The sequence below is a fragment of the Eubalaena glacialis genome, chromosome 14 (genome assembly GCF_028564815.1).
Source record: "Eubalaena glacialis isolate mEubGla1 chromosome 14, mEubGla1.1.hap2.+ XY, whole genome shotgun sequence".
NCBI lineage: Eukaryota > Metazoa > Chordata > Mammalia > Artiodactyla > Balaenidae > Eubalaena > Eubalaena glacialis.
In genome coordinates, this window is record NC_083729.1 from 11608562 (window position 1) to 11630580 (window position 22019).

The following is a 22019-nucleotide window of genomic DNA, read 5'->3' on the forward strand; positions in this document are numbered from 1 at the left end:
CTGTAATGTATGGCTGTCTGCAATGTTGCTTCCGAGTTGAGTTATTAGTTAATATTACATTGACAGTATTATTAATTAATACACTGAGAGTATTCATGGCTTACAGAGCCCTTTCATCCTCACAGCCACTGCTGGTGTGAATAAACAGAAGCTCTGGGGTGAGATTCAGATCCCCATTTCACAGGTAAGGGAATGAAAACTCAGAGAACTTCAAGGTCACAACAGAGCCAAAATTCAAACACAGTTCTCCAGGTCTTGGTCATGCACTCCTTCCTTCACACCACAGCACATCACAGGGAGCATTTAGTTGATGGAAAGTGGAAATGAACTGTCTTGGATGACCAGAAGTTCCAACATGTGGGATGGGAGTACTACCAACCTGTTCTGTCAGCGGTGGGGGGGATTAAATATGTCACAGATAAGAGTTTGGTTGCCATGTATTACCGTGGTCATCTAACCAACTTCTTAATTTACCTGAAGGTCCCAATCTGGTTTAAAGATATTTTAAATCATGAATAAGTCATTCTAAAAGGAAAAATTATGTTTTCCAAATAACCAAAACAAATGGTAACTCTGTGAGCTACTTAAGGAAATAAGACTGAAATAAAAATTGAGGCAATTCCAAAATAGGCGTAATAATAATAATAATAATAATGGCTACAATAATGGCTCCAAGCACTGTGCCAGGTACTTTGTTATACCTTTTCACTGCAAGGAAAGGGTTAATATCCATACAAATGAGGAAACTCAGGCTCTGAGTCATTGTCACGCAAACAAGGTTACACACAGGTAATAGTGGATGCAGAATCGAAACGCTGTTTTGTCTAATGTTCAAATTATTAATAGAGAAGGTATTGTGATATATCCCTTTGAAAGAGAAGTAACTCATGTTTGTATAAGCCTCTGAAGAGGGTAAGGAAAAAAAAAGAAAATTTCCCCATTTCTTCCTATCCTCACAGCGTATTGAGTATGCCTCAACTGAACTAAAATATAATTCTCCTCCACTTTGCTGATGGTCATAGACATTTCTACCTTAGAACCAGACAAAAATTACTTATCAACATCTCACACAAAAGAGTCATTTTTATCCTCTTAATTCTTCCAAGTAGAGCTATCATTAAGTGATACGTTCAGTAGGAGCTTAGCAGGTTAACTCCCATCAGCTAAAAAGCCCATGAAGCCAGAAGCCATTAATGATTCTGCATTTAACCCTTTACACTTCTGCCTATTAGAGACCTCTGAGATTAGTTCATCATATGAAGTTGCTTCCATTTAAATTTGAAATTGCATAGCAAAGTTGAATTTGGACATTTAAATGCTGCCTGTTAGAGATGTCATACATCTGTACTTGATTGAATGGTAAACTATGTATTGAATGGTAGCTCTTTATGAAGAGAATGAATTTTCATCGTAATAAGAAAATACTTTGCAGAGCAACCCAAGACATTCTATTTCCTCCAGAAAGCCTGAAGAATCCCAGTCAATCCTTCTATAAATATTCTAAGACTGCCATAATACCTCTTGGCAGGCAAATAGACGTCGTAAAGTTCAAGCATGGTATTAGCTAAGAAGAAACCGCCAGTCCCTTGCTTAAAGTTCATTTACTCTAATTCACTGCCCGATTCACACAGGCCCCTTTCCCCCATTTTCCAATCTCACAAATCATATGGAACAACAAACTGGGGAATAGCCTCACCAGAGGCATATGCAGTGACAAATGCAAAAATGAGCAGCAAGTGTAAGAAGTGAGCAAAAAAATTAGTAAAAAAAAAAAGGTAAATTAATCAACCATTGACTTATTACTAAGAATAGCTCTTTTGTCTGGTTTAAAAACAAAGGTAAATGATCTGTAATGTGCTTGGAAGCATCAAAAAGTAAGATGAATTAATGGATAGATCAGATGAATAAATGGAAAGAGACGTCATAAAACAAGTGTGGAAAAATACAAATGATAGAATCTCAGTGGTGGGTACATGAGTGTCCACTGTAAGATTCTTTCAACTTTGCTATATGTGAAAACTTTCATAATAAAATTTTGGGAAAAAATGTAAATCTATAATTTTCGATAGCACGATCAAGGGATATGGGAGAGAGAGTCCAATAAATAGTGTGATAAAGTCCTTTCTGATTTGGGAGCAGGATGGAGTTTCTAAATAACTGCAAATTTTGATAGAAAAATATATTGTTAATTATATATTTTCTTTGAAAGAAAGAAACACAACACATAGCTTCCAAACCATAGAATAGAGTTTTAAAAATAAAGAAAACTATCCATTTGAGACAGGAAAGGACAGAGTAAATAAGCAAACATAAACGAGGATAAAGAGAAAATTCTCCCATTGGAATAAGATGGTACAATAATCATTAAGCTAACACAAAACCACACACTCACATACACATCCAAACGCACTTCACACACACACACAATACTCTCTTCCAACCTCGCCTTGTCTCATAAAGAGTAATTTCAGAAGTTTGGAATATAATTTCTTCCCCACTCCTTTAATCAGTCATTACCTCTTCAAATATTGCCTGGACACCATTCTCTTTAGACGTATGTTGCACTTTACATTTTTGTGGGTGTTTGTGTTGTGTATTCAGTATCATTTCTTCATCTCTCTCAGTTCGCTTGTTCACTTCTCTGTTTAGTCTATATTTAATCTTTCCACTAAGGTTTTCATAATCAATTATATATCTTATTTCTAGAAGTTCTTTTTAAAATTCAAGTATGCCGGTCATTTTGTTAGCTGATTATTTCTTACTTATGTTTCAATTCCTACTTTTAGAAATACGTCAAACGTAATTCATATTCTCTACCTGATATTTCTAACACCTGAAGCCTTTAAGGATTTTCTTTTCCTGCTGAGTCTTGCTCATGGTGGCTTATTTCCTTATGTAGTGTGTGTGTGTGCATGTGTGTGTGTGTGTGTGTGTGTGTGTGAGAGAGAGATTGTTCACTCATGTGCTTTGGAATACAATCTGTGAGCATTTTTTGAGGCCTGGGTTAGAGGGTGCCTTCCCCCTGGGAAGACTTGCCTTCACTTTTGCAAAGGCACCTGCGAGACTTGGGTCCAGTTTAAGAATCTATATTTCAGATATTACAAATAATGTGAATTTAGCCCCCAGATTTACAAGAGGGTCAGGCTGTGGTCACAAATTCTCAAAAGAGACCTTTATATCCACTCATATTCCAGGCTGGGCAGGCAAGTTTATCTGCTGTTGGACTGCGTTTTATGAGATGTATTTTTAATTGTGTAGCTCTTCATGGGTCCTACCTTTATGCAAGGGGATCAGTGATCCAACTTCCCTCCTTTCACAGGCCCAAGGCTTTAATCCCTGCCCCCTATCCCATCCCACCCACCTCTATGTCAGCCCTGAAATCAGAGCTCCATCCCTAATGCGTCCCTAAAGCACCCGGCGACTTCACTGCTTGCTTCTTCCATGTATTCTCCTGCCTATTGCCAGGACTCTGGGTTTCCTTTACTTTCTGACAAACTCATCCATTCATTTTAAAAGTTAAGTATTTGTTTTTATATTTTAGCAAGCACTCTTGGTGTTTAGCAAGCACTCTTTGTGTTTTTGTATTTTAGCAAGCACTCTTGGTGTTTGTTCGTTTGCCTGAAATAAAACACTCTGAACCTCACAGAGGGAAACACAAAGGGGAAAGCATTCTCCCCAGCTTTGCCAAAAACAACTACGCAGCTCACAGGCACACAGGCCACAGACAGCAGATCAACAATGGCTCTAAGGGGAGGTGACTGGCAGTATCCAAAAGGAATGGACTCATTTGCCCACATGTTTAAGATGCCTCTGGGTCTCCCTGGAAGTATTTGGTAGGGGATCTTACAAATGACGAAGGGTCCCATGTCACCAACCAGGAACAAAACCAGTGAAATTACAGCGTTTCATGTTCCAGTGATGACTACCATTCGTGTCCACAGACTGTGGACACCTAGGGAGTCTCAAATAACACCGATAATTCAAAAATTCAAAAGGCAACTATAATACCAAAATGCTGTAATTCTTTGAGGACAGGGACAATGGCTTTTTAATCCAGCTGTAAACCCAGCTTGAAGGAAGGCTCTGAATACATTTTTATTGACTGCATGAATTATTCATGGTTATGTTGTAACTGTTACAGATTAACTCTTTTTGCTTAAAAGAGAGATTGTAACTTTAAGACATCATTTCTTTTCTCCAGCAAATAATACAGGCTCAAGGAAAATTTCTCTCAATAAATAAACCGCTCATGAGCTATGATTTCTTCTTTTTTTCTTTTACTATGGTTGTAGCGAAATTATGGTCAAGTCCTTCAGTTTACCCTTGAGTTGCCTGCGATGGAAACCTACAATGGAAATATTAACCTAGAGAACAAGGATTCAATGAAGCTGATGAGGAATCAATCATGAGTTTTGATAGGGCAAAGTCCCCTCCCTCTGAGTCTATGCTGAGCTTGTGAGTGGTTCATCTTGCATCTGAGTCCAGACTTTAAGAAGGTCTAGCAGCTTCCCTCTCCTCCCTCTTGGATTCCTGAGCCGCCAGGAAGGCCAGGCTAGGCCACCCTACTAGAGAGAGAGGCCCAGAGGAGAAGCCCCAGAGAAGACAGCAAGCGACAGAGGGGCCACATGGAGGAGCATAGAAGCTCCACATCCCCCTCCGGCAGCAGCCCAGCCTCCTGAAAGCCCTCTGAGGCTGCAATCCTGGGAATCTGTGTTCAAAACATGAGTCATCTTCTCTTGACATTTTTTTTCTTTGGATGTTAATATCATGTTTATGCCTCAACATAAAGAGGCTGAAACAGACAACTGTAGACAAAGAATGTCACCTGCCATACCAGTAAACAAAGGATGTTGCGGCCATCAAGCCATCAGCCACTGCAGCTGCCTCTGACTGTGCACCCTGAGAAGATTCAGGATGGAAAACAACAGGACACTGCTCCTATAGTTCAGGTGCAGATCAAAGGAATGATTTCAGTGAGCCCAGACTCTTACATCTTCCCATATACAGAAAAGCACTAAATTCATTAACTTGAGACATTTGTTTTTTCTTAATTAACAGTAATTTTTGATGTTCTGACTACCTGGTTTTCGTTGCAAAAACTCCTATGTATCCCGGATTCCCCCTTATCTCTTCAGAGCCATCCCTCAGAGCGATCTGAGAGGCTGTCTCCTGGGCTTAAGTCCTCAGCAAGTCTGCTGAATAAAACATAATACTCAACTTTTCGTTTGTGCTTTTTTTTTTTCAGTCGACAGAGCATATATGTTATGCCCAGATCACCACTTGTTTGGAGGAAACTTTATAGCAAGCATATTTGTACTGTATTGTTTAAACCAGGGATCCTCAAACTTTACTGTAGATAAGAAGTAATGGAAGCCAGGCCCGAGGGCTTGATCATCCTTGAACTCTGACCCATGGGCAAGTCTCTCTTTCTCTAGAACTGGATGTTGGACAGTGAGATTAATCAAGGTACACATCTGGACACCACTGTCACTGCAGACTGCCAGGTCTGTGGGGCTAATACCCATGGCAAAGAGATGAGGCTTCTCTCTTTCTCCTGATCAAAACCATTCCCTTTATCCATCGTAATTCCTTCTTCTTTCTCTGAAGCTGGGCTTAATTTGGGGGCATCCCCATCTTTCCACATTCCCCTCTTTACTGGCTACACACCCTCAGCCTGTAACCACCCGGGTTTCTTTTACGATTAGGATTAAAACATAAAGCCGTTTCTTCACTCTACATCCATTCCTAATTGTCACCCACCTTCTCTTCACCTCATCCCAACCTCTCACAATAGCGGTCTATGCTCATAGCAAGTACTCACTTCCCATTTAGCCCTTAACCTACCGCAAATTGGCTTCTAATTCCACCCTCTTCTAAACTGTCCAAACATTCACAGGGGACCAGAATATGCCACCCCAAAGTATGCCACTTTGGCATAAGGATTATTTTGAGCTGAAGGCAATTGAGGAGAAGCAGATACAAGAGAAGCTCCCTGCCCTCCCCTATTTGCCCAACAGCAGGACATACATTTTCAAAAGGGGCCCCTTCTCCTCTCTACTAGGAAGAACAGAAGTTAATAACCAGAGACAACTCTAGACCCTTATCAGCCCAGAGAGAGTGCCAGAGGGATCTACACAACAAACTTTGCTGACTAGCCCTTACCTTCCATTAGTTCTCCCATGTATTTACCTTCCTACAATTCACACCCCTAGAAATCTGAAGTCCTTTTTCTTTGTCTTGTCACTATTCTAAAAATGTATTGCTCTTTTGTTAAGATGCTATATAAACCCAAGGTCTAACCATCCCTTTGAGTTTTCTCTGAGTTCTCTCGCTTGTGTGTGGGATGCATGTGTTAATAAATGTTGTTGCTTTTCTGTCGTTAATTTGTCTTTTGTCAGTCTTATTGACAGAGCCCCAGCCAATGAACCTCAGATGGGTAGAGGGAACAGATACTTTTCCTCCCCTACACATTTAACACTAAGAATTGTGTAAACTCCTGGAAGGTCTATTCTCTTAATACAATAGAGTGTGTTTCTGTGATAATGCACTCTTTGAATTGTCTTCATACTTCTCTGACTTCGTATCTCCTTCAGAGTTTTCTCCCAGTTCTCTGCACTGCTCTGGCCCCTCTCGTGCTGGGGTTCTCTAGAGCCCTGTTACTACAGGAATGGTGCTCAGACCAGCACCTTTGGCATCCCTGGGAGCTTGTTAGAGACGCAGAATCTCAAGCCCCACCCCAGACCAGCTAGATCAGAGTCTGTATCTTAACAGAATCCCCAGGTGATTTCTATGTACGGTAGAGGGGAGAAGCGCCCCTCTAGGGCTCACTCCTAGCTCCCTGCTCTACTTTCTGGGGGAGCTCATTAATTCCCAGGCTCACTACCTATTTGCTGATGAGCCTCAAATCTGTGTCTCTACCTCCAGGCTTCAGACTCATATAACCACGTATTTGCTGGCTCCTCCAGTAGAAGTCCTTCCTTCCAACTCAATTCAGCATATCCACCACCTGCCAACCTGCTGCCCCCTCCTTTCATCTTTTTTTCTCAATTGATGCTAATGCCATCACCCAGTTATCCATACTAGAAACTTGGGAGTTGTACTAAGGCCTTTTTTCCTCTCTTATCTACTCCAGTTCCACTCTTCCCTCCTCCCCCCACCCCAATCAAATCCAAAGAGCCATCAAACCGGGACATTTAATGATATTTCTCTTACCTGTCATTTCCAGTCGGACATTCTTTGTCCTAGTTCAAGTTTCAGTTATATCTTATGTGTATGGCTGAAAGCCTGTTATGGGGCCTACACAAATCTATGCTTCACAAAATCACCAGAAAGAGTTACATAAAATAAAAATCTGGTCACATCACTGTCTTGCTTAAAATCTGCTTTACCCACAACAGAGGTTCTCAGACTGTAGTCCACCCATCAGCAGCATAGCATCGCCTGGAAACTTGTGAGAAAAGCAAATGATAGGTTTAACCCCAGACCTACTGAATCAGAAACTCTGGGGAGGAGGGCCTCACAGCTTCATTTTGACAAGTCTTCCAGGTGAGGGCACACTGAGGTTGAAAGCCACACATCTACCAGATGAAACCAATCCTCTTAATCTGACATACACAGTCCTCCCTGATCTAGTCCAGGTCCGGACACTTTCGCCTTATTTCTATCCACTTTATGACTTGAACTTGACATCTGAAAAATGGAGAAATATTTGTTATTTCCAGGTGTGGAAGCCCATCCCCAAAATTGTCCTCCAATGATCCCAGCCTCCTTGCATTCATGCCTTGTGTATTTCCCTCCACGTGGAATAGGGTTTGTCTCTAATCAGTGGGCTATTGTGATAATGAAGGCATGAGGCCCAAGGGCAAGGGGATATGAAATGGGTAGTGGAAGAAGGTAATTACAAATACCAGCTACCACCACATGACCAGTTTCAGAAATGTGGACTACAATTGTCATGAGTATTTCTTCCTTATTTTGTTATGAACGTGTGATTCATATCCATACACATATGTATATATTTACACACACACGACAAATAGCTTCATTTCCTGACCTTTTTAAAATCCCTTTATCGTGCAACATAAGATGTATTTATTTTATGTCATAGTATTTAAGTACTGAATGAGTACATCATGGTATTCAAGTTACAAGATATCAACAAGAGTAAACAGCATGCAAGGATGTTGCATCCTCCTCTGGAGAAAGGGTTAGTGAGTTTTCAGTTGTACACAGGATAGTTGTATCATGTTAGGTAGAAGTATGACCTCGTTATTATCTTTATTTTGAGATTAAGGGTGGTTTAAGGAGATGCCAAGTTGACAAGGGGTGGACTTGTGATGGTTAATTTTATGTGTTAACTTGTCTGGGTAAAGTTGGGCCTCATCCAATCAGTTGAAGGCCTTGATAGAACAAAAGGCTGACCTCCACCAAGAAAGAGGAAACTGCCAGCAGACAGCCTTTGGATTTGAACTGCATTATCAGCAACTCCTGGTTCTCCAGTCTGACAGCCCACCCTGTAGATTTTGACCTTGTCAACCTCCATAATGGCATGAGCCAATTTCTTAAAGTAAATCTCTTTCTCTACATATACACATCCTATTGGTTTTGTTTCTCTGGAGAACTCTAATACATGGCCACACCAATTTATACCCTGTCCCACGTGCTTTTCTTACAATGAAATGTTGACATTCCCCCTTTAAATGGTGGAACCTATGATTCCCTTTAACCTAGCAGACCTTTGTAACTGCCTCAATTAGTAGAAAGAGGAGGAAGTGACACTGCTTGACCTCTGAAGCTTGGTCATTAATGACCACAGGGTCCTTGGGATGCTGCTTTTGGAATACAACCACCATGTTGTGAGAAAGCCCAGGCCACATGGAGAGGCCACAGCTGGCCAACAGCCCCAGCTAGGGTTTCTGTGTCATGAGCATCAGTGTGTCACGTGAGTGAAGGAACCTTCAAATGATTCTAACCTCTAGCCTTCAAGTCTTTCAGCTGAGGTGCTAGTTACTAAGGAACAGAGATAAGCCCTTCCTGCTGTGCCCTGTGCAGGGTCCTCACTCCCAGAATCTATGAGCATAATAAATGCAGCTTTTATGCCACTACATTTTGGGGTAGTTTTTTATGCAGTCATAGTAACTGGAACATCACTATTCAGAGAGACACTTGAAGCAGCCTTTATGAATTCCCAGTCTTGCTATTGTAACATCAGGGGAAACTATATGACCATGCAGAATAAATTTCCACCATATTCAGGATTTTCTCCAGGCATTTTGAAGAATTCTTTTTTTGTTTTTATGTTGATATCTTTTATTAATTTATTCAGTAAATATTTACAGAATCCCTCTTTGTACTAGGTGCTACATTAGGGGATTAGGAGATCACAGCGTTTGCTTTCATGTTGCTTATGAGCTATATCTGAAAGGATTTAAGAAGATCTATATGAGTGACTATAACACAAAACATGGCAATTTGGGATCGTAATATAACAGAGACCGTACAAAGATTGAAGGAAAATGGATGGTATTGATTTCCTAAAGGAAACTGCTTTCTACCCAGACTGTGAATTTCTTTCTAAGGGTTCTGAGCATGTAGAAGGGATTGGGGAGAGCAAATGTGTCGCATATGCTCTGTGCATGCTTTCTTTTTAACCTAGGCTAAATAAACTCAAATTGAAATTTTTCCTATAGGTCTTTGTATAAGAGAACCTGAAAATCAAAGAGGATATTCTTTTCAAATGTAGTTTTGTAAAATACAAAAAATTGGAGCAAATAATTTTTCTGATGACCCTCTTTTTTCTGTTATGACTTCACAAAAGGATACAGAGCTGCAACAAAAGGAACTCAAAGTATATGCCTCAGAGCAATTAAATAGCCTGTTAGATAATCTCTCTCAAATATGAGCTATTTTCAATACACTTTGGATGCTGTCCTATCTATCTATAATCTATCAATCATTTAGCTATATGCCTGATGTACCTGGAATAAGAACAGCAAAGCTGTCATTAACTGTGAAGATTTGGAGAATGGACTTTGCCCGGAATGTCTCCTACCCATCAACATGGACTTTGCCCACTGGAGTAACATATATATAGAACCTATATTTGTCTCGGAAAAAAGATCTTTGGATTTTCCCTGGCAATTGCATAATTGTTATTTGAACTTCATAATTCTATTATGAAGGCAGCTGAAAAAAATGTCAGGCTTATGATAATGACTGATTGTTTCAGGTATTAAGAACAAACAAACAGAAACACAAAACCAGAACTCCAAACCAAAGTCTTCCGTTTGGCCCTGTGGAACATTGAATTCCACAGGAAGATGGATTTATCTTCTCCCTGGGTCTGTCCATATGAATAAATCATTTTGAAGAATTCTTGACCATCCTTTTTATCAACCCCTTCCTTCTTTAAATATAGCAAGTGGTCTTGTTTCAGTCTGCTTCAGATAAAATTCACAGACCTTGGGGATTTCCCTGGTGATCCAGTGGTTAGGACTCCTCATTCTCACTGCCGAGGGCCCGGGTTCGATCCCTGGTCGGGGAACTAAAATCTGACAAGCCGCGTGGTGGGGCCAAAAAAAGTAAAAAAATAAAAAAAAAAATAAAATAAAAAAAAAATCACAGACCTCGTTAACAAGTCGTCAGTTTCACAGATAGGAAGGAAGTGCAGTAAAACAAGGACCCAGGGAGAGGGGCTGAGAAAGCAAGCCTGCACCCTGGGTGCAGGTGCAAAATGTGTCTCTTTTGCAGGTAATAGAACTCAGGGGTCCCGGCAGATTCTGGGCAGCTGGATGCAGGACATCTGTCTGGTGCAGAGTCTGTTCTTCAACACCCACGACCTCCAGGCCGTGTTCTCCTGCTCAGCCTCTAAGTGTGGAGCCATTTCCCCACGAGCCATCGGCGTCGCTGGCAGGAGCTGATGAGCACAGGAGATGGCGGGCAGGGGGGGTCAGAGTGACGTTCATGCCTGCTGGCCAGTCAGCACCCAGCCATAAATCATGTCCCTGCCTGGCTTGCTTATAATGAGACCGACACAGTTAGTAAGATCTCTTTGTCTGTTTTACAGTCCCTCTGAAACTCATCCGAGCTGTGCATTGTCTTCTGCTTCCCATATATCTGGAGTGATGGACTTTATGGCCACTTCTTCAGGGGATAGAGAATTACAGATCTCTGGATTTATGTCCATTTGCTGGGCTCTCTCTGGTCCCTGTACCATAAGGTGAACACTGGGGCAGCGAGAATGATGTTGCATTCTAATAGATCTGGACCCGTTTCTGACAGCTTATTTTGACAAAAGCATAAAATTCAATGATTGTTGCTCAGCTCAGAAGCTGTAGGAAATTCAGAGGGAAAAAAGGGGATGTTTAAACAGGAGCCTTCGCTGTCTCCAAACTGCTTTCTGAGTCAGGTAAACTGTGAAAAACAGGGTAGACTAAGCCAACAAACTTAATGACAACAATGGCTGGTCCGGAAGGAACATGATTTACCCCAGAGGATGAACAGGCTTTTTCCTGATGTTGAGGGATTGCCACCTGCTACTTGAACAAATAAGGGGTCTGTTAGGGAAGCGGGGGGGGGGGGGGGCTGTGGAAGGCAGCCTCTAAGCTGGTCCCTAAATTATCCTCATCCACTTGTCCTCATGCCTTTGTGTGTGTCTCATGCCTGTGAACAGCCCTCTGTGACCAATGAGATATGGCAGAAGTGGCCGTGTGACTTTGATGGCTAGGCTGTAAAAGATATCACTGGCTCTGCTTTGTTTACTAGGATCGCTGGTTTCGGTGGCAGAGGGGGGTGGTGTAGGGGGCGCCAGCAACCATCTCATGAGAACATTCAAGCTGCCCTGGAAGAGGTCCAAGTGGAGGACAGAGGCCTCCTGCTAATTGCCACACAGTCATAAGAGCCACTGACCTTTACAAGCTGATCTTTCCCCACTCCCACCCCGCCCCTGCCCGTAGACTTCAGATGATTGAAAACCTGGCTAGCAGCTTGACTACAGCAGCAAGAATGGCTCCGAGTGGACATGCCCAGCCAAGCTGCTCCTGAATTCGAGCTCCACAGAAGTGTGAGCAATAATAAATCTAGAGTCACAGTTCTGGCTGGTATGGTGTTCCTTGGTGCCAGGGACTCAAGCTACTTCTCTCTTATTGTTCTGCCATCCTCAGTACATGGCTTTCTTCTCATGGTCCAACATGGATGCTCAAACCCCAGCCACTGCATCCCTATTCCAGCAAGAGGAAGGAGCAAGAGCAAGAAGGATGCACCAACTCCATTAAGGGCGCTTCTGTTTATATGCCACTGGCCAGAACACAGGCATACGGCCCCGCTACTGGGGGGTTAGGAAGTGTAGTCTTTATTCTGGGAAGCCATACATCTGGCTTAAAGTCAGAAATTTAAGGAAAAAGAGAAATAAACATTGGGGCAAACTAGCAGTATCTGTTAGCTGGGTATTGGCATTAAGCAGGATTTGCTGCAAGTTGCTAGCTTAGCTGAATCTGAATAATAATTAGGAGTTTGCCCAGAAGAGAGGCGTGGTATACTACAGATGGCAGCACACTCTTTGCCATTCCTTGCATCAAGAGGTAGAGCCTATTTCCGCTCCTCATGAATCTGGGCTGTGCTGATCATGTGACTTGTATTGACCCATAGAATCTGGCAGAAGTGACACTGGGCTACTTCCACAGCTGACCTGAGATATGCAGCCTCGGCTTTCTACTTTGGGGCCCTATCCTCTTGAAACCCAGCTACCATGTAGGAAGTCTGTCTTCCCTGGGATTAATCCTGCTGTGAGAAGGTCCAAGGTGGCCATGTGGAGAGTGTCCGGGAGCCCTACAGCACCACCCAGGAGAGTGAAGTCTTTTCAGACCTTCCAGTCCAGCCCACCAGCTGAATGCAGCCGAGTGAATGACCCCAGGTCATGCCGTGTGGAACAGAAGAGGCAGCCAGGTAAGCCCTGCCCACATTCCAGGCTCACAGAATCATGACCAATAAATTGGTCGTTGTATTCATTTGGGGGTATTACTCAGCAATAGGTAAGTGAAACTAACAGGGGAAGGCTATTCTGGGGAGAGGAAACAGCATTGGAAATACACAGCGGTGAGAGGCAACCTGCCGTATGCAAGGAATTCTAATATTCTTTTTTTTTTTTGGCCGTGCTGCACAGCACCCCAACCAGGGATCGAACACGTGCCCCCTGCAGTGGAAGCACGGAATCCTAACCACTCGTCTGCCAGGGAATCCCCAAGGAATTCTATATAGTTTGACATGCTGGAGGGTAAAATGACCCCAAGGGTACATGCTGGCAGGAAGCAGGAGGCTGTACTTGGAGGGTCTGGTGTGTGCCATCCTGAGGAAGATGGAATCAGGAGTCTTACCCACCAAGAGCTGTATCAAAGTGGAGAGGGTATCCTGATGGAAGGTTGGCCACGTCCGCTCACAGCAAGATTCAAGATCCAGAGCAGGTGATGCCAAGTTCTCTGTTCTCCTAAGACATAGATCTGAGGGCAAACTTCCTGGGGAACCTTTGAGGAGGGAGGAGTTGCAGTTACCTGTGTGGTATGATGAGTGGTTTGTATTACGTATTGTGAGGAAGGATTTTGGGGGGGAGGCTACGTAATGAAGATATTGCATTTTCTAATTGACTTCTTTTACATTAAAACAACTCTCTCTTGCTGCTTCCCTCTTGGTGGTGGCTGGATCCTTAGGAGCTAGGAACGAGGGCCCAGAAGGAGCCAGGGTAGGGACTGGGGAGTGTGGCTGGGTGCCAGTGAAAGGACAAAGTAAACAACCTGATTTGAATTATAGTCCCTAGGCTGGGTTCAGGCTCACGTCCTCCATTACGTATGGCACATTTCATCTTCATTTTTGGTTGTGAGGAAATGACCATGTATTCAAGGGCTGTTTTTTTTTTAATTCAAGTGATTTTTTTTTTTTTTTTTGACCATGCCACTTGGCATGTGGGATCTTAGTTCCCTGCCCAGGGATCGAATCTGTGCCCCCTGCAGTGCAAGCATGGAGCCCTAACCACTGGACCGCCAGAGAATTCCTCAAGGGTTGTTTTTGATGGTGCCTTCATGACTCAAGCCAAAGTCGCCTCCACCTTGGAGACACGATAGGTTTCTTATTGCTCTATTCTAGAACATTTGAAAAAATTTTCTGAGTGATTCATTACACAAAATCTATACTGATGAATGTCTCATCTCCTTTCTTTTCTGTACCTGTTAGGTATGTGTTGGGTGGCAAGCCAGAGAGAATTAACAGTGGCTCAACTACGTAATGCGTTCTCCAGCCACAAGAGGTCTTGAAGCAGACAGACCTGGGCTGGTAGCTCACCACCATCATCAAGGATCCAATCTCCTCCTATTCTCTGCTTCAATAGCTTTAGCATGAAGCTTTCATCTTCAAGGCTCATCACTGCCTTTCCAGGTACCATGTCCATATTCCAGAGCACGAAGAGTATCTGCCAGTCAGATCTTTCTTTTTTCTTTTCTTTTTTTTTCTTTAAGGAAATCCTCTCTATACTCTCAAGGGCCTGGGTATCTCAAGGACCTATTTCGTAGGCCTGACTTTGTAGCTGCAAATCCATCTGGTCTGCAGTGGCCTATAGTACAGCTTACTTGAAAATTCAATACATAACACAATCTCTCTGGGTGTATGGATAATACAGCAAAATTCCACCATACGTGATTGGCTATGGGTCCAAAAGGTCCAATTACCCAACCCAATAAGATGCTGGGTTGTTGTGAGGTTATAGAAATAAATGTCCAGGGAAAAGTCCCAGCTGGGAGTTTTACGTCCCTTTCAACCTTTACCGGGATCAACTGCAGTTTGGCGCCACCTAGTGGTGGTTGTCTTCCTACCTAATGATTTATGTAGGTGGGTTTCCGGAGCCAGGCAAGGATTCCAGGACTGTCTCCCTGATAGTATGTGCCCATTTAATCAGCCTGTTTTGGGCAGAGTGGACCAGCAGGATACTGGACTGGGGACACCCATCATTTATCTCTTGGTTGGATGAAGGGGCTGCCTGCCACTTCTTTGCCTGGCCTTGTCCTACCTGCCAAAGAGGGGAGCCAATCACATTATATCCCAATTCACATTATTGAAGGTATTATTATATCTCTCTCGTATTATATTTACTAAATAAGCTAAACTTGATAGGGAATGAGCAGAAAACATTATCTGTTACCTTGAAACCCTCTCTAGAGACTATTTCTTCCTCTGACCTAGATGGAGTCTCCAGCATCTTCCAGAGTTTTTCTGGTCACTCCCAGATAACAAAATGTTGCCTGGCTATTTTCATCACAATTATAGTCTCATTTCTGTAATTAAACTATTGGGTCCACTGTCATGATCATAACTCACAACTTTAACCGAAATGACAGCTTCCTCCCTCCCCAGTTTAGCAATGTGGTGAAGGATGCAGTCAATCTCTTTTCTGCTCTCCCCTCTACCATTAGCTGTTGTTTCTGACCCTTGGGGAGCGGTAAAATCTGGGCAGGGAGGAGACCCACCTTTATTTGGCTGGTGCCTTTATGATCTGAATCTGGCGCTCTCTGGCTCAATAATGCCCAAGGTCGATTTTTTTTTAGCTCAGGGGTACTTTTTGTTGGTTTCTTGGAGATTCTTCTGCTGGTATCCTCCAAATGCAACTTCCATGAAGCAGGTGATTTCTGTCCTCTGGTTAAAAGGTATGAATAAAACAGGGTCCTTTGGGGGTCTGTCTGCTGCATCATTTAGCTTCTCCAGGCAGCTTTCTTGGGCACATTCCCCCCGTTTTTGTTTTTGTTTTTTTTTGGCTGCGTGGCATGTGGGAATCTCAGTTCCCCGACCAGGGATCGAACCTGCGCCCCCTGCATTGGAAGTGTGGAGTCTTAACCGCTGGACCACCAGGGAAGTCCTGGGCACGTTCCCTTTGAAGAGAGCTTCAAGTCCACTCTCCACAGGTCCAGTTAGCCCTGACTGGAAAAAGTCACACATGTTTCCCAACAGTTGTTGGAAAAGTGGTCTGCTCCTACAGCCGCCTTCTCTTCCCTCTGGCTCTTTTCCTGCCCTGCTGCCTTGGGGCCTTCTAGTCACAGCTTTTCATAGCATGCTTTCTGCTTCCCAAACTCCTGAGATCAAAAGTCCTCCGAATAGTCCCCTGGAAAATGCTTTGTCCCTTGAGAGAGGAAAAATACGGCGTACGTGGCATCTATTCAGAACTGCTACATTGCCTAACTCTCAGGGGGTATCACATATAAATTTATACAAAATATAATGAGAATACAGAATATAATGTGAATGGTGCCCCCTGGAGGTGCGAAGCTGCAGGCAGGCCTGACTGTATTGTCCTTGTTGGAACTTTAGGTGAATCCTATTACATGTAATAGTATAAGAATAGAGCTAACACATATATTGTTACCACGTGCTGTGCACGTGGTGCTTTACCTATTTTATTCAAGTCTCATACCAATCCTTCAAGATAGGTATTCATGGTTATTTCACAAATGAGTAAACTGAAGCCCAGACTTGTTTAAGGTTACACAGCTAGTAAATGGCAAGGCTAGAATTCAAACGCAGGGAGTATGGCTCCAGAAGTTGTAGTTCTAAGTCCATCTAAAACATCTTGCCTGAGGGTTGGACTTTTCTCATGTCATTCTGGGGCAGGCTACACATTAGGTACAGCACGGACCCTGAAGTTAGGCGGATGTGGCTCAGATCCCACGCTGCCATTCAGTAGCTATATGGCTTTAGATAAGTTACCTAATTTTCCTGAAACTTAGTATCTTCGTCCAAAGATGCTAATACAACCTGACAGAGTTGTTGGCAGGATTAAACATTCGTTTACTTTTCCCATATTTCTGCAAAGAGAAGAGTCAAACTGTAAGGACGTCAAATAAATGTGAAATTATCAATACTCCATCAAACACCGGTGAAGGGAGATTGGGAGACGGAAATCAGTCAAAAGTATTTAGTAAATGACTGTTGGGTGCCAGGCGCTCACTAGCGCTGGTTTTCTGGGTGATGAATTCAGTACGTTCTCTCCAGGTCATTCACACACCACAAAGCCCTGCTTATCTTTGAGAGGCTGCGGGGTCTGAGTGAGGCAGCAGAGATGGCACAGTTTTGCTGTGAGATCAGCCTGGGCCATTGTGTGACCCTCATCACGTAACGTCTGCTTCCTTGCATGTGGAAAAGTGCTCCTGATGACACATAGCATGCTCTACATAGAAGGTAACTCTTGAGTACGTCTAATGATGACGGGTCCTGGCTACTTAGGAAAAGCAAGGAAGGGGCAGCTGAACTGGGTCCGCGCCGTGGAGTCCGCGGCGGGTCTTTTCTTTGGCCGGAACAGTTCTTTCGGAACTGGGTCCTTGCCGGGACTTGGAAAGCGGCACACGCGGGCCGGGGGCGGGAGCCGGAAGCGCCGGCCGCTACCGCGCCGCGTGTCCTTTCGGAGGGAGGGACCGCGAGCTGAATCGCGGAGGACGGGGCGAAGATGGCGGCCTTCTCCGGTGCGTCTGCGGAGCTGGGGCTGGAGCGGGCGGCCCGATGCACGCCTCGGCCCTGGGCCGGCTGGAGGGGAGCCTTTGGGGCGGGGGCGGACAGGTGCCGCGCGGGACAGGAGGGAGCTGTCCAAGGCGGTCCCCTCGGTCCCCGCACTGCGGGCGGATCAGTGGCGGCGCGAGAGGCCCGATCGGTGCGCCTCGGTGTTGCAGGGAGAGCCTTTCCCTCCAGGTGCTGGCCGGGCCGGGCCTCCCCGTGCTCGCTCTCTTCTTTCTCTCCTTCCAGTCTCCCTTCACTCGGCTGTCCTGCCAGGACACCCGGGGCTGCGAGAGCGATGCGGCGGCGTTGCTCCGGCCGCTCTCGGAGCCCCGGCCTCTTGCTCTTTGACGTGGCAGTGGTGCTCAGGAACCCTTTTCTGTCCGCGCCCGATAGGGGCTTGGCCTGGCCGAGAAGCAGCAGGGCGCGGGGAGGGGTCAGTTGGAAATGACCATCCTGCATCTAGTTGTTTTCAGGCCCTTCCAAAACTAAAACTTCCAGGCACAAACCTGATATTTATTTGTTGTTAAGCTCTATTATATCAACAGTAACGTTGACTATCTAAGCTAAAGGGAAAGCGTTTTCGTCCGCGTACACACGAGCCCATCACAGATTTTGAAAATCGTTGTTTATTTGCGGATGATACCCTCCTTTATTCCAAACAGGAATTTTGGGTGGCTTACCTAACCCGACAGTTGTTTTTCTCTTTTCCTTTATCATCCTTCCTTTATACATCCACAGTTTTACAAGTTGCAGTAAGCCTTATAGACTAAACGTTGTACATTTATATAGCAATAAATGTATCAAATTAGGGCTACTATCTTTTAATATTGTTAATCTATTAAGATGACTTCAGATATAACAGTATTGTACTTTCTTCATTTTTCTCCTATTAGAACATTAGGAATTCCAAGTTTTTAGTCGTGAGAGAGGATTTCTGATTGTTTTAGTTGCATTTCATAATAGGCAAGGGGGAATCTGCTTAGCCTGGAAGCTGTTTTTGTTTCCCCAGCTCTCTCCTCAAACAAGATTTCAGAGCCAAGGTGTGTAGAGCAGTTCCAGGTTGTCATTTTATAGGTTCACTTCTTTGGGAGTCATGCACAGATTTCAGGAATATTAGAGTAAAGGACTAGAAGAGTCTGTGATGTGAAATAAAGACAAAAGTGGAATTAAAGAGCGTGAATATTCCTATTTTTCTTTTGAGTGTTAAAAATGTTCTGTTTAAAGAAAACATGGTTTCAAAGCAAACCTGCAGAAAACATGACCAGAATGGAACAAGAAATTGCCTGGAATTTGCTGAAAGCTGTCTGTGGTTGCTGCTTGCAATATAATAGTTTCACAAGCAGCTTCAGCTTGCAGTATTCTGTATGCAGCATATTGAAGACCATCACTCCCTTTTTTAAAGCAATTTGCGTTGTAGGAGAGAGAATACACCTAGACTTTAATGGGGGCAATTTTTAAAAAGGTCAGCTTGGATATACAACTTTTGATCTCGAGTAGTTTTTCAATCTGTGGATTTTTCTGAAGAGACTTAGGGGTAGGAGAGCCTGCCTTTTTGAAAAAGATTTTTACACTTTCCCATGTCATCAATGTTTATATTAACTAGTTTACTATACAAAATGTTAGTGTTGTATCTATTGTTAATTGCTAGTATGTGTCTTCTCACCTGATGCAAAGAAAAAGCTACTCTTGCAGTGGATTGTAGTTTTATTTTATGCCTTTTCACAAATGATTACAAGAAATACAAAATTTCCAAATAGATTATCTCTGGGGCTTGGGTATATTTGAGTGTTGCTCATTTTTTAAGAGAAATATATACTTTTGGAAAGATAACAATAATAAAAGCTACATTTTAAAAATGCAGACTTAAAAGAAAGATCACTTTTTATTTGGAAAGGAGATTTAAGTAATACAACTCATTATTCCATGTGTACCCTCTACAGTTCATTTGAGAAGTGATAAAATTTCAAAATCCAATCAGAAATAACCCAATCTATTCATTTAGGATTCACTTTGATGTAAATTACTTAAATATGTGAACAATTAAGAACAGAGTAGTTCTTCAGCTGACATTTCCAGTTAACCCAAGTTCTCACCAGCAGCCCCTCCCTTTTCAGTTTACCAGAGTTTTGATTATGACTGCCTATAAATGTGGGCTCTCTCTACTTGCCTGTTCATTTTTCTCAGATCGCTGAGGGTATTCACATGGTCCTCAAAGAGTCAAGGCACATGACTTCCACATTATCTCTAGGTGAAACAACCATGGTACTGGTCTAGAACTTTCTCTCCAACTCTGGCAGATTTTTCACCAGTCATAGGGAGGAAACACTCACTGGTGGATACTGTGTACTAAGTGATAACTATGTGCCGGATGCATTCATGTGATTATCTGTAATCGTCCCGTATTCCTACAACATAAGCAATATTAGCTCCATTTATTGTGAAGAAATAGGTTTATAGCTTGCCCAAGGTCACATTGCTAGTGAGAGCTTGAATTTGAACTCAAGTCCTTCTCCAAAATTTATACTCAAGAGATACTATGTAACTGAGCTATGCCTCAAACCTGTTTCCCCATTGGACAGTAATTTTAAGAGCAATATGATTTAAGTTTAGTATGTGTAGTTTTTAAAATTAATTTTTGTTTTCAGAGATGGGTGTTATGCCTGAAATTGCTCAAGCTGTGGAAGAGATGGATTGGCTGTAAGTACCTCCATCTTTAAAAGCTTAAATGTACCTGTGACAACAATGTTTTTCAATTTAAATAGTGGTTAGTGTTTTTATCAAATATTTTTGGGCCCAGTTGGGTAAGTGAAATTCAGTTTTTTCCTGTGATTCTTTAAATCATAAAGTTTCCTTTCTAAACGTTGATATATTTTTAGCTGAAAAAAGATTGGTAGTGTTTACCAAATAAAATTCTCTTTTAGGTTTATAGTTTAGCATGACTTAATTAGCTTAGGTGATTTTTTTTTCTTTTTTTTTTAACTAACTAAAATTCTTCAAAATATGATTCTTTTAGTCTCCCAACTGATATCCAGGCTGAGTCCATCCCCCTGATCCTAGGAGGAGGTGATGTCCTCATGGTATGTTTAAATGTGGTGCGGTGGTTGGAAGCTGGGGAAACACCAGTCTGGGGCTGTTTGTGACCCACTTTAAGAACTCCATAGGCTTAAAAATGGTATTTTCACCAAATTAATTTTATTTATTCACAAACATTTAAGATACCTATGCTACATTCAAAGTAATTAGGTAGAAGTTGTGGGGAACACAAAGGTGAATAAAATGCAGTCTTTGCCCTTCAGAAGCTTCAACCCAGTAGCACAGTAAGACATGTACATGGATAAATGTCATACAAGGGAAAATGTGGCACCTGCCTGAGAGGTGCAAAGTATGAAAAGATTCAGGTGGGGTCCAGTTACCCTTCTGCTTGAGGAATCATAAAGGACTCTGCTTGGAAGAAGTAGATTTTGGACAAGGGAAGATAAAGGAGGAATGCTCTCTAGGTAGAGAGCACATCAACAAAAACCGTGAATAGGAGAATGCAGGATATGATCCCAGAGTAATTCACTTCAATGGTAACATAAAATACGTGTGTCTGGGGTGGAGAATGTAACTTGATATTAGATGGGAAGTATACAGTGGGTTAGATTATTTGTGCCCTTTCTTAAGTGTCATGCTAAAGAATTTGGGTGTTTGTTGGCAGTGTGGATCATTGGAAATGTTTAACTAGGGATGCATTGCACGGTTAGAATTGTGTTTTTATGAAGGCTGATTTGGTAGCAGCTTGTAGTGTAGCTCTAAGACATGAGTTGCTGTTAGGATACTTTTGTAATAGTCTAGGTTAGAATAATAAGGGTTTAGATTTGAATGGTAGCAATGGGAAAAGAAAAGGGAGAACAGATTCTTGAGGGAATGGAAGAGAAATGGCAAGATTGGCAATAAAGTTGAATGAGGAAATCTGAATAATCTGGAGACACTGTGGAACTAAAGGTAGCTTGTGAATTGTTAAAGATTTCTACATGGTATCACATTAATTTGATTTCCTTAACTGACAACTTAAACTTTTTTTTTCTTTTTCATTTAGGCTGCAGAAACAGGAAGTGGAAAAACTGGTGTAAGTAATAAACTTAAATTGACTTACTTTGTAAGAGTTGATTTTATTTTTCATGAATTTATTTTATTTATTTATTTTTGGCCGCGTTGGGTCTTCGTTGCTGCACGCGGGCTTTCTCTGGTTGCAGTGAACGGGGGCTACTCTTTGTTGCGTGCACGGGCTGCTCATTGCAGTGGCTTCTCTTGTTGCAGAGCACGGGTTCTAGGTACGCGGGCTTCAGTCGTTGTGGCACGTGGGCTCAGTAGTTGTGGCTCGCGGGCTCTAGAGCGCAGGCTCAGTAGTTGTGGCGCACGGGCTTAGTTGCTCTGCAGCGTGTGGGATCTTCCTGGACCAGGGCTCGAACCTGTGTCCCCTGCATTGGCAGGCGGATTCTTAAGCACTGCACCACCAG

The 22019-nt window shown here is 42.9% G+C and overlaps 1 protein-coding gene across 1 annotated transcript in view; it reads left to right on the forward strand.

Moving 5' to 3' along the window:
* The first annotated feature begins 17389 nt into the window (after positions 1-17389).
* DDX1 (DEAD-box helicase 1) overlaps positions 17390-22019 on the forward strand; it is a 33455-nt gene continuing 28825 nt past the window's right edge. The window contains exons 1-4 of the mRNA XM_061168772.1: positions 17390-17489; positions 20166-20217; positions 20534-20597; positions 21599-21628. Of these exons, the coding sequence (XP_061024755.1) occupies positions 17474-17489; positions 20166-20217; positions 20534-20597; positions 21599-21628 (162 nt within the window). The 5' untranslated portion in view covers positions 17390-17473. The remainder of the gene's footprint in view (positions 17490-20165; positions 20218-20533; positions 20598-21598; positions 21629-22019) is intronic.